The following is a 13499-nucleotide window of genomic DNA, read 5'->3' as shown; positions in this document are numbered from 1 at the left end:
ATAATAGAAATTATACCTGACTGCCATTCTTCATTAAGTGCACTTTCACTGCTGGGGTTATTTTCGTCTCCTTCATCCAGCTCTGTACCATTTGTTATGCATTCGATGACATTAGCCTTTAAAGTAGACTCCTCCTCTTCACTGAATTCCTCACTAGGCTGCTCACTAAGCAATTGTTCCATTGAGGCCCGGAGCTCCTGCAAATCTGTATCTGCCTCCCCAAACATACTAAAAGAAAGTGATATAAAGTTTATATAATTAATACTTTACAAGACAAACTCTGTAAGAAGAGCTCATTCCTTTTGTTAAGCCAACAAACTGGAAAGCCAATGTAGATGGAGGGAAAAGAGGGGAAAAAAAAACCCAAAAAACCAACAACAAAAAAAGAGGCAAATATTTGTGTCCTCCATCCAACATGATTACAGCACTGATACCATGATATCATGCAAGGCACAGGGAATAAAAATTAGCTGAACAGATAACAGACCATTTTGTAAAAAGATGATGCTAGGTCCTCAATTCAACTTTATTAGTAAGATAATTTCAAAATCTTTGTATTCATGCACTATTATAGACCCCTGGCAACTATAACATTCCCAATCCAGATAAAAATGTGTCTGGAGCAAAAGAGATCTAGATCTCATCAGATGATTTTATCCCTCAGACTACCCAAGCTGCAGGCAATAATCAAGAACCAGGGTCAGATTTTGAAGCCCCTGAAAGAATTTGGGGGACTTAAAGGACATCCCAATACAACAGTAGAGAATATAGATGAGTAAGATTCCCAGAACATATGAAGAAAGGAAATATTCAAGAAATCTTTATTTCTAGAAGAGCAATAGCCATCAACTTTGATCTGCTTCAGCAGAATGCAAGGTGCAGAAGCCAGACAGAATAGCATCTTGGATGGCATTTGGAAAGGAAATTCAGACAGCTATTGTAAGCAGTACATCCCATTATCTTCTCAATTCTCTGGAACAAGACTCAAAGTAAATGGTGATTCAATACAGGATTTTTAAAACTTGGGTAAAAAACCCATGCTGGTATACTGTGTATAATTGTTAGTGTCTAACCAAAAATATTCTTGATCTAAGATGCCTATTGAAATACTTGATAAACTTGATACACTCACATATCCTCAGAATCAGAGGGTCCTTCTTTGGCTTGCTCATCTTCTGTATCATCTATTTCAAGATTATGTTGATGCTGCACATCTGCTACACTGGGGACATCAACTAAAGTTCTGTACAGTTTGTAAAGATCTGGGAGCGAACAAGTTCTCAACATCTGCAAAGGTAATAGAAAGCCTGTTTGGTAACAATACTAAGGACAGTCTGAGGTTACAAAATACTTTAAAATGAGATTTTTTTTGTCCTTTTTCATTTGAAGGTCAATTTCAAAATAACTGTGTCCAGCACAGATACTCTAATTGTTGAAAATTTGACATCTTGAATTTTGCCTCTCAGCTAAAAGGAAAGCATTCCTTCTGCCTTTACAGCTTACAGTGATTGAAAAGCTTTAAGAACATCAACTGACATATAGATCCTGGTTTTGTGCAGATTTGTTCATTACCTTGATGGCTATCTAAAGAAAAGGAACATTGCAGTAGAGAAATAAAATATACCTATATATATGTAATTGTTTACAATGTATGTATGTCAATCACACCTTAGAACCATTTTAAGTAGCTGACAAAGGAATATTTTTTAAAATTACATTTTATTATTTCTCTAGGTTGGTCACTGAAAACAGTAACTTCTGTTTATGGTCTATTTCAAGGCAGTTCCATAGTATTAGAAAGAAGTTCATTACAAGAAGTATTAGAAAGAAGTTAAAATTACAACAGTAATTTGTTGCAATGGAAATAAAGCAACGTGGAAACAAAGTAACGGTTTGCTCAGCCATCTACCAGATCTCCCTTTAAGAAGTCTAAGAACCCCCCAAAATTACGAAATATTCACCATAGTATTAATAAAAAAAAGAAACAAGACCTAATCTGCACTAAGAAGTTTTACCAATAAACCTCACCTTCCTTCAGCGTAACTCTGAATACATGCATGTTCAGTGTTTGCTCCTAATGAAAACCTCTGAATTTTAATAAAAAAAAAAAAAGTTCCTCAGCTGCAATTTATACCAGCACAGTGTATTCATATGCATGCTCAAGTATCAAATCTCTGTCAGCACATGGCCAGAATATTATTGCCATCAAAGGAATAAACGCACCCTTTTTGACCACTACTACCAAAGTGAAGGAACAATTAGAAGACCGAGTACCCCATATTTTGAAAAATGCTTCTTTTCCTATTAGCCTACTTCTGTTAGCATACAGACCTGCATACAGATAGGTCACTAACTCTGGCTGCCCTGCTGCCTGCTAAAGGTTTCCTTAGTTTCTAGGTAAGACCTGCAGTAGAGGTATATGGGAAATTCCAGAAAGTTATATTTGGGAAATTCCAGAAAGTTACATTTGCAGATGCTGCAAAGAAGTACTGAACATCCTCTGATTGCAACCAAATGAGGAAAGGGAATTTGTTGTTACTGCTGCAGCAGACTTAATGAAAGAGAGCAACAACACATCTGTTGCTTTTCTGCAAGCTCTCTGCTATTATGCAGAGCTCATCCGATACTGCATTAACAATTCTGTGACAAACACTTATGGCCAAAATGCACGCCAAATATGCAGTAACATGTGACATACTGAAGCCGTTCATATTGATACACTGAAGAACTTCATTATAAAGCAAATCCATTTCTTTCTAAATCTGATAAGGGTACAAAGAATGTTCATCTTGCCCCTACTCACAAGTTAGCTTTTCTGTAATCATTGTCCAACTGCCAGATAAACAGCTTCATAAACTAGGGAAGTTAGTGATAGACTAACTCTTGAGGAATCAAAATTAGAGTCATAAATCCATTTATGTGAATATATGGATCTGTGAAAACAGATGCAAGCTTGTCAAGAAGCCTTATTTTCCCACAGATGCAAACAGCACTATCCCTGACACTATGCTTCCTAGCAATGCATCAACCAATAGATATTATTCAATATTCAATTATTCATCAATACTGCAACTTCTTTCATGAACTCACAAAAAAAGGCTGGGAGTCAAAAGAAGAAACATTCTTCTTTATCTGGCATTCCACTACCTAGGAAATCCTTTACTACACATTGACTGAATGCAGTGCAGCTGTGCAAGTTTCCAGGGAACCCTTGCCACCATTGTTTCTCCAAAAAGCAGCTACTCTTTTACACACTTTCCACTTTAGAACCCAGGCAAGTGTTGCACGTAATTTAAGAAGTCTGTTTCATCTACTAGTTCCATAACTATTATTAAAATATTTTAAATTCATATCAAAACAAAGTTCCACCATCCTATGCTCATTTCACAGACTGTAAGCTGCCACTCAACCCTATGCAGCTGGTCAGGAAATGCCTTCAAGCAAGCAGTTAGTTCCATTCACTCTTCTTTAGTCTTCCTGCTTCACAGCCAGAACCTGTGCTAGCTGGTTAAATCCTACAGGAAAAAAACCCGGTCACTTGGTTGCCAGAAATGGCAAGATACCTTTTGCTGATCTGTTCAGTATTTATGTTTATGATGGCAAGGTAGTGGTAAGTCTGAAAAACTGCAGAAAAGGGAGAAAGCAGATAGGGGAAGTTAGGAATTTCCTTATGAACTCCCTCAGTTATGTCTCAGAGAAGTGGTGGCATTCCTCCACAAACATCCAGACATAGAATGCTGAATGGTGAAACCAGAGACTCTCACTGCTGCGCAAGTCCTGCTGATACAGTGAACACAGTGCAGTCATACTGCAGGGCATACACGGCTAGACAAATACAAACACCTGCTGAAACAGTTGTGCCATCTGTTCTGGCCTCATTCAGCCTCAGTAAGAAAACAGAATAATATTACTATAGAAAAACAAGTATTCCTTTTTAGTTTTTTAAACTTGCCTTTGGGTCGTTTGCATCAAAAAGCCCTGTAGAAAGTCCAATCAACAATGAACTTTTGCCTTTATTTTTTGCTGGTGATATGGAACGTGAACGAGGTACAAAAGGCTCTTCCTGTGAAGACTGAGCTGACAGAGCTGGTGAGGCTGTTGGTACAGCTGTGGGCTGTATTACCCTCTGGAATAAGGGTTCAGGTTGCAGAGAGTCACTGGAACAAGTTTCTGATGTGGTAAAAGAAAGTCTGTTACAAATCTAAAGAGATTAAAAACCCCAAGCTCTTAAGCAAAAGGTAACTAAAGTGAATAACTAATTTCTGTTGTAAAATTAAAGGGGAAAATAGATAGCACTGTAAAAGTATTAAAATCTCTTTGGATTATTTTAGTAAATACATTATAATGAGAAATTCTCTCATTTTAACTTTTGAGAACATACAGCCCTCAGCTATTGCCTGTTCTCTTCTCATGCCTTCTAGTTCCTCATTATCTAGTCCATGCCTGAAATTATGGTGTCATCCATTTTCATCTGTTGCTTCTTCCCTTATACTAGCTTTCTTCAAAGCTACCTCAACATAATTCACCCAAACACTGGAAAACCCCCCCACTTTGCATAAGCCACCCATAAATAGATGCGATAGTATCACCAATGATACTTGACAGTATTGACAATGTATTTTATATTCCACTGTAAAACATGCAGACCTTCTGAAGTTACTTCAAAGACTTCCAAGAGCAAGAAACTCTTCTATGCAATAAAGATAAAAGATTATCATTAGCAGCTGCTTAAAACATTTTATTATCGAAGCTGCAGCTCAATATTAGAGATGTCTATAAACAAAGCAACACTTTATTAAGTAAATAATCAGATTTTATAACGTTTTAAATAGTTGTTTTAAAAGGTTGTAACATTCAGAAACTTGATATTCACTTTTAAGTATCAGTGTGGGCCACTGCCCTGTTCACCTCTACATAGCATAGCCTTGTTGTTAAATGTTTTCTTCCAAAGTGGCAAAAGTAACACCCACAATTTGTCTTCCTAATCCATCAGAAATTTGCTTTTTAGAAGTATGAACTAAAACATAAAATGAAAATAGAAAACCTGCTCTTTTGGGGTTAGTGAAGAAGTAAGAAGGGATGGTTCAAGTACTCCATACGGCCAGCTACAACAAACAAGAGACTTCGACTGACCTTCTGGAGCTTCCTTTTGTGGTGGCACCTTGTCAAGCACTAGTTTCTCAGAAGCTGCCTCGTTTCTCCTGTCATGTTGTGCCCTATTATAGAATACCACATCCAGGGGAAACACCATGCAAAAATAGTCATTAGTCTACTGAAAAAGTCACTAAGTGCAGTAAAACTAACATGGCAGACCAGGAATGAAGCTTTAGCTAAGCTTAACATTTTAACTGATGTATCTAAATCCTACTCAGTTAAAGCTAGTTGTTTGAACTGGAGAGAGAGGGATCAGAAGAAGAGAGTACTTACTTATCCTCCTTCTCTTTTACCCACACTTCATTAACAGTGATGGGAAATTCCTTACTCTGGTGCTTTTTATCTTCTGTTTCTTCCAACATCTCTGCTTCCAAATCATCAGGTTCTAAAATTAATAAAGTCATATACCTCATTAAAAATGAATCCCAACCAAACAAAAAGACAGGACAGTCTATACATCTTAAGATTACACTTAAATCCTTCAGCTTTAGTAATTTTCTGCATTTTGCAGAACCAACTGAAGTTTTGTAACCCCAGCACTAAAAGTTTTCTTCTGATACAAAAAAAGTATCTTAAAGTTCCAACAAACTGTGTGTTCTAAAAACCTCAGTAATATTCCCCCACATGTCAGCAGGGTGCTGGCATCATATAGGAGAAAAGATTCCAGCACAATTTATGGAGAGAAACAAATAAAAAAACCCCAACAACAGCAGCAAAAAGTCTGAAGCACTTTGGAATTCCATTTGTATTCTAGAGTTTTCCATAAGCAAACAAAAAAGGATTCTGGAGATTTACAAAATACATTAGTGATTCAAATTACAACACAGGCATAGAAAGCACTTGGTCCTACCTAAAAGGTGTTAATAAAAAACTGCACATTACTTATGGGAAGATATAAAAGTATACAGGATTGTTACTTCCCTCATTGAATTGGAAAACAGATTGTAATTGGAATTACTATTGAAATGACTTACCATTCAGCATAGTAGGCTTGCTCTGCACCTGGGTAGGTCCAGCTCTTTGAGATTCTTCTGGTACAGTCATGTCAGACTCTGTGACACCAACTGGTACTGAAGACTGAGCTCCAACAGTAGGAAAAGCTTTCTCTTCCTTCTCCTCTGATGAGGACCGATGATCTCCTTCAAGAAGTTCTGCAGTACCTAACACAAAATTATTCTATTATTTAAACAGTGCTTTAACACAGTTTGATAATAAACTACAATGTGACTATAAGGTAAGTCTAGAATTTTTGTTTCTTTAAAGGAAAACAGAATAGAAAAGTTTGCATGCTTTTATTGTAACTATTATGAAGAGGAAAGCTAGAAATATTAAAATTTGAATTTGACTTGCTACATTATTATTAGTACAAGTTTATACTTGGAATAAATGTAAGTTCTTTTGTCCTTGGAAAGGACAAAAAGCAGGAGTTGACCAGAAAAAAAAAATCCACTGCGAACAAGAAGATTATAGGACCTATCTAATACAATATTCAGTTGATGACATCCTTTTAAAAACCAGACTTGTTTCTATCAATAAGCTAAGTCCAGGACTTCTCAACAAAATGAAGATCCTTCCCTTTCAGCACATCCTTCTTACTTTCTTACCACTTCACTGCGTTTGAAAAATTTTGGTGTCTTCCAGTACCAGCTTGTGCTGACATTTAGAACTGAGGCAACACCCAGAAGTAGAAAATAAGAGTGAAGATAAAATATGCTTCTATAGCTTCAAACTTGTTCCAAATAGACAAACTGGTAATCTGGCACTTCCTACACCAGCTGTGCTTACCATTTATTACATCTAGTTCCTCAAGTAAGTCGGTTTGCAGCTGCAACTCTGCTTCTCCTAGGATCTTCAGGACTGAATCAGTAGGGCTTTTGCCCCAGACTTTCCTGTGGGGTTCACCAATATCTAACCTAATTACTTCCCCCAGAGTTTGACCTGTTGGGACACAAACATAAATATAGAAACTTTCAGAAATTAGAAACTTTTGTTCACTTTATCTATAATAAACAAACAACCTCCACAAAACTAAAAACTACAAAGTCAGAACTCATGTCACCTCACCCCAAGTCAGACAACCTAAAGACTGTGCTCAAAAGCCTAGCGTTTTTCTTCTGCCAGTTCCATTTGATGACAGGAGTTACTCAATGCCAGTTAGCATCTGCAACTTAATAGCAGCAGCAGATCTTTTCAGCAATTCAGGCACTCCAAAAGAAAACAATATGAGAAATGTTTAAAACTGGCATGAGACGGTCTTAGCTTTACCTGAAATGGGAAACTATAAAGTCTCTTGTCCTGCGATCCTTTGACATATGTTTCTGTTATTTCTCCCTCCAAGGAAAACAGAGGATAAAAGCAACAAGGAAGAATAGAGCAAAAGAAGTTTCTTGATCTTCTAACTTCCTAGCCATGTAAAACTACTAAGCTATGAAGTAAGTCTGTCACATTCTCAACGATTATTTACTTCTACAGTGTGAAACAGACCCTTAATAAGACACTGAAACCAGGAAAAAGGTCTTCCGCCCAGAAGACCAGAGAAGGCAGATAGAAAATTTGCAAAGACAGGCTTGATTTAAAAAAAGAAGAAAAGTTAAGAAGAGCACAATAAAAGTAACAGATCTGAGTTTTTATTGTTCAGTTTTTCTTGTTCTACTTATAACTTAAAAGGGTTTTGATGTTAAATAAGAAACTTTCATGTATCTTAAGTGCTTTTTATTCCTTCTGTCAAATTAGTGCCTTTTTAAAAGACACAAAGGAAGCTCAAAGAAAGTAACTATGCATTTAATTAGGTAACTATTTGTTGAAATTAGGAAATTATTTGTTGAATCTTCTGCAGGCCATTTAATTACTCAGCCTGTGCCTTAATCCTTATCCAAGGGAGTACATAACCACCTGTTTTTTTAGAAGCACATGACATGCAACTGATAACAAGACAGTAATAATAATAAAGAGTACTTGCTTTAAAAAAAACCAGACACTACACATGGTAAACTGATTTACTAATATCATGGTGACAAAAAAAGTACTTACGGTCTGTTCCAGAGAGAGAATCTTCCATTGATAACTGAGCTAGAGGAACTACCAACTCAGATGCCCCAGATTCCCATTTTTTGCGATCTCCTAGAAGTGGATGGTCACCTTCGTGCTGTTCCTTACCATCTTCAGAGCCAGCCAATTCAGAGATGTTTTTACACTCCTTTTTCCCTTTCTCATCTTCTTGAGCTTTAAGATTTTGATTTAATCTTCTCAGTATTTCTCGTTTGTTCTGAAATAAGGGCCAAGATATATCACTTAAAATAGTACCTTTCTTAAAAGAAAACTAAATGAAACTGAATACAATTTGACATACTTGCATTGCAAAATCTGGCTTTTTTATTTCCTCCTCAGCTTCCTGGATAGCAGTTACATTTTCATCCTTTAAGTCGGAGAAGTATGAAATACAATGTAGAAGAAAAAAAAACCTTGAGAATATTAACAGATGTAATAGCGAAAAGTCACCTCTAAAACCTTTTCATTGACAACTGCAGATAGACTGAAACAGAACATACGATGCTTCTGGTTTTATGGGGCTTCCCAAAGACAGAATTTCAAGGGCAGCTTCTGTCTTTGAACTGTTCACTATCTGAAAGTGGTGAGCAAATGAATCAGACTCAGTTTAAGCAGACAAGTGAAAATTCAGAGCATGAAACATGTAGAGATAAAGCTAGATATGACCTCTACAGCAAAACGCCACCAAATTCCAATGCTAGAAATGAGTAATTCTATAAAAGAACAAAAAAAGTGGCAAGGACAGAGTCAAGGAGAGCCCATAAAGAAGAGTAGAATAGAGAAGAGACAGCTTTAGTGATATGTAAAATAATCAAACTAAAAATTGAAGGCAAAAATGTAGAACTTATAACCTTTGTGTACAAGGCTTGTCTTCTCCGATTCCAATTGCTCTGTGTACTAATTTTTAGTCAGTTATAGTCACCATCCTGCATTACTATAAGACAAACTATCCACATGGAAAAAGTGTGCTAATGATTTAAGTATTTGTCAAAACACGATTTGTTTATTTTCCCAGCTATCAACTGACATCTTGCAATGTATTACATTTTATATACACTATTTAGCCCCAAGTTTCACTATATTCCCATAGTCATAGCCTTCAGGGCTGTATACAGTATGTAATCCCACACTAGACTGAAATCTAGAAATTGCTTAGGTAAAACCACAGAAGTTAGCATTCAAATTAACACAGATTGTGTTAAAAACTCAAATTGTACAACGATACACTTGTATGCTCAGTTTCACAGTTGTTACTTAAATCAAATGGTGGTAGTTGAGGTAAATGTGTAAGCATTTACAATATCAGGACCCAAGATCACAGAAAATAGAAATTAGGAAGCCTCTAATACTGTTTTAGACAAGAAGAGACAAAACTACCAGATTGAAGTCTCTTAAACTTTATACTCTTTTTTATATTCAGCACATACTTTCAAACTCACTAAAAACAAGAATTAATATAAAATAGTCCTATCATTCAAAATTTATATTCTCACTTCCACCAGGTTACAAGCTCCACCTTGATCAAAACTGAAATTGCAGCCTAGAGTTCATCATAAGCCATTTTGTTCAAAACTGACTGAATTTGAGTTTCAGTGTACAGATGTATTTCAACAGCTTCCAAGTTTTGGTTTCTTCTTACATTTTTATTTCTTTTTTATTTTCCCTTCCCTAATTAGAAGCAACAAGTATCCTTAATGATTTTTTTCTACCTAATCTACACATTCTTCTAAAAATTCTTTTTCAAATCAGTTTGGTTTTGGTTGGGGGGGGGGGGGGGGGGTGTCCCATTAATTTTACCTTTTTAGCAAAAGTACCTACCACACCCACTTCCTTCAAAGCAGAAGTCATGGAGATGACTGGTGTACCAGGTTTCACTGGAACTTGTGGCTTAGGAAGAGCTGCTCCAAGCTCTTCTAGCCCATGCACAGGACTCTGTTCTGTAGCTCCCACATTAGGATCCTTTACCCCTTTCGCTATCAGCTGTATAGATTGAATTAAAAAAATGAAAATCAACAAATTAACTTTGAGACTTTGCACACTAAACACAGTATTATCAAATAGGCTCATGTAAACCTTAGAAAAGGACAATAACACCACACATTTTCATACAAAAGACAACTACACCAACTGCACATGTGAACTATTTTCAGTTTACCGGCTTCACAACATCCTGATTTTTGTAGCAAACTATTACTAGTTGGACTTGTCACTCCACAGCACACAGAAGCAAAAGAAGATTAAGTACACTTTGGTAAGTTACAGATCTTTAATAAAATATTGAGGTGATCCTAATGATTCTTGGGTTTGATGTTCTTAAATTCTTGAACTAAATTCTTCATTCAAGTATACCTAAGATGAGGCTTCTAATGAGGGAATTCTGACTGACAGATGCCCTCCTCAGTTTCAGAAAACTAATTAAGCTTGAAAAATCACAGTATAGAATTTTAGTTATACAAAGATACGGCACTACATTCTTTGACTGTGTGTAACAGATTTATTTGCTTACATGTTCTTCCCAGGCTCTTTTCTCTCTTTCATATGCTTCCTTTCTCTTTCGCTCTAACTGTTCTTTCAGAACTGCAGCTCGAGCATTTGCTTGGGCCTATAGTAAACAAACAAAGCAAAAAAAGACCAACTTAAAAATCATAAAAAGCATTAGTACCCCATTCCATTGAACATTTTAAAAAGAAACACGCCTGAATTACTTCATTGTCCCTTCTCTCACTTATTACTGTATAGACTGTGAAGGGAGGACTCCACTGACAATCAAAATCACCACACAAGTATAATAACTTGTCTTCTATGTTGAAAATAATGGCAACTCCTCAAAATTTAATTACAGTTCTTGATTTGCATGGTTATATTTTTAGTGTACATAGTAACCTTAAACAGCGTAATGTAAAATTAGAATCTCTACTTAAAATTAGTTTTGAAGCCAAATGCATTAATCACAAAATATTAAATATTTGGTTTAAACTTTACAAACTTACTCAACATAAACACAAAAAGTTTCAGTTGCTGTTTTACCTCTAGTTTTAAGGCTAGGCATAAGGTTAGCTTGTTTTTACGTTGCTCTTTGCAGATGATGGGGAAAAAAAAAATCATAGAATAGATAGAGTAATACTTTCTATGTATCGTATGGTAGAGATAGTTATTGATACAAGAACACTGCATGGAATAAAGTTCCAATCAAACATTGGATTTCTGTGAAACACATTTGCTTTAAATGTACTTCATCACAGGGGTATATAGCTCACCTTCCAATCCACATGTAGCCCCTGTCAGCACGTGTAAGGAGTTTTGCCTTCCTTTGTTCTTTTAACTAAAATAAAGCTGCTGTTATTTAAGGTACATCTTCCTTTCCCTTCCAGTATCAAGATGCTATTTTAGTTATACCAAATTGCCTTTAGGACTAAAGCTAACGTAGAGATAAATCTGAAAGGCAGGGATAGGAAAAATGCTTGACTTGCCACGCTATGCCAGAGCATATTTTAAAATTACTTGTATAAAACAGTCGAACAGAGTTGTTACCTCAATACAGTTAAAATAAAAACCTCTGTATTGGGTTTGTGTGGCAAGGTTTTGGTAGCGGGGCAGGGTTACAGGCGTGGCTTCAGTGAGAAGCTGCTGGAAGCTTCCCCTGTGTCTGACAGAGCCAATACTGGCTGGTTGTAAGATGGACCCACCCCCAGCCAAGGCAGAGCCCATCAGTGATAGTGGTAGTGCCTCTGTGATAACATATTTAAGAAGGAAAAAAGTTGTGCGGCACACAGAAACGGCAGCCATAGAGAGGAGTGAGAACATGTAAGAGAAACAACCCTGCAGACAGGAAGGTCAGTGAAGAAGGAGGGGGAGGAGGTGCTCCAGGCGCCAGAGCAGAGATTCCCCTGCAGCCCGTGGTGAAGACCATGGTGAGGCAGGCTGTCCCCCTGCAGCCCATGGAGGTCCACGGTGGAGCAGATATCCACCTGCAGCCTGGGGAGGACCCCACGCCAGAGCAGATGGGTGCCTGAAGGAGGCTGTGACCCCGTGGGAAGCCCACGCTGGAGCAGGTTCCTGGCAGGACCTGTGGATCTGTGGAGAGAGGAGCCCATGGAGCAGGTTTTCTGGGAGGACTTGTGACCCCGTGGGGGACCCTCACTGGAGCAGTGTGCTCCTGAAGGACTGCACACCGTGGAAGGGACCCACGCTGGAGCAGTTCGTGAAGAACTGCAGCCCGTGGGAAAGACCCACATTGGAGAAGTTCATGGAGGACTATCTCCCGTGGGAGGGACCCCACGCTGGAGCAGGGGAAGAGTATGATGAGTCCTGCTCCTGAAGAGTATGAAGCAGCAGAGATAATGTGTGATTAACTGACTGTAAACCCCATTCCCCGTCCCCCTGTGCCGCTGGGGGGGATAGGTAGAGAATCCACAGTGAAGTTGTGCCTGGGAAGAAAGGAGGGGGAAGAAAAGAGGCGTGGAGGGAAGGTGTTTTGAGATTTGGTTTTATTTCTCATTACCCTGCTCTGGTTGATTGGTAATAAATTGAGTTAATTTTCCCCAAGTTGAGCCTGTTTTGCCTGTGACGGTAATTGGTGAATGATCTCTCCTGTCCTTATCTCGACCCGTGAGCCCTTTGTTGTATTTTCTCTCCCCTGTCCAGCTGAGGAGGGGGAGTGATAGAACAGCTTTGGTGGGCACCTGGCATCCACCCGCCACAACCTCTTGTAGTGGATGTATGAACAAACTACTGATAACAAAACAAAACATAAGAAACTTCATGAGATATGAAACAAATCTGAAAACAAGAAGTTACATCTCCTCCCTCCCCACAATTACCTTCTGTGCTTCTATCTTTTTGCGTTTCAGTTCTGCTTCCTCACTTGATTCTTGTCGATCAGAACTGGCAGCTTCATTCTGCAAAGTAAGAGTCCTTAGAGAATTATCACTAATTCACGTATGTAAAAGCAGAGTGATGTAGGTGACTACTTGGATCATTTAGACTGACTGTATGACTAACATGGGTCATAATTTCACTAGGTAGCTCCCCACTCAAATGTAATGTCTACTTGGATGGAACTTAATCTTTGAGATTTGTGGGGGTTTTTGTTTGATTTTGGGGAGATTTTTCAGTTTTAAAAGATATGAAGCTTTTACAAGCCAGGAACAAAGTAATGTGCTTACTGTTGCAAGGGAAGTGACCTAATGATGCTGAGCTCTCACCTGCCACCCCTTATCACTGTTGCATGCTCTGCAGGTAAAGTATACAAGAAAGGGTCGATGCTCTAGAATTCCAGTCTCTCCCACTGTATGTGC

At 37.9% G+C, this 13499-nt stretch overlaps 1 protein-coding gene across 2 annotated transcripts in view; it reads right to left on the bottom strand.

Annotated features, from left to right (window-relative positions):
• Positions 1 to 13499, bottom strand: part of NEK1 (NIMA related kinase 1) — a 56794-nt gene that overhangs the window by 12408 nt on the left and 30887 nt on the right. For both annotated transcript variants that reach the window (XM_030018094.2, XM_030018017.2), the window contains 12 exons: positions 13023 to 13100; positions 10709 to 10804; positions 10021 to 10182; positions 8504 to 8569; positions 8185 to 8419; positions 6940 to 7092; positions 6129 to 6314; positions 5428 to 5539; positions 5134 to 5216; positions 3953 to 4170; positions 1133 to 1287; positions 17 to 228 (listed from right to left, as the gene is read on the bottom strand). In XM_030018094.2, the coding sequence (XP_029873954.1) occupies positions 17 to 228; positions 1133 to 1287; positions 3953 to 4170; positions 5134 to 5216; positions 5428 to 5539; positions 6129 to 6314; positions 6940 to 7092; positions 8185 to 8419; positions 8504 to 8569; positions 10021 to 10182; positions 10709 to 10804; positions 13023 to 13100 (1756 nt within the window). The remainder of the gene's footprint in view (positions 1 to 16; positions 229 to 1132; positions 1288 to 3952; positions 4171 to 5133; positions 5217 to 5427; positions 5540 to 6128; positions 6315 to 6939; positions 7093 to 8184; positions 8420 to 8503; positions 8570 to 10020; positions 10183 to 10708; positions 10805 to 13022; positions 13101 to 13499) is intronic.

Source organism: Aquila chrysaetos, chromosome 1 (assembly GCF_900496995.4).
Source record: "Aquila chrysaetos chrysaetos chromosome 1, bAquChr1.4, whole genome shotgun sequence".
Classification (NCBI taxonomy): domain Eukaryota; kingdom Metazoa; phylum Chordata; class Aves; order Accipitriformes; family Accipitridae; genus Aquila; species Aquila chrysaetos.
Note: the sequence above shows the minus strand (reverse complement) of the source record. Positions and strands in the feature narration are given on the sequence as shown.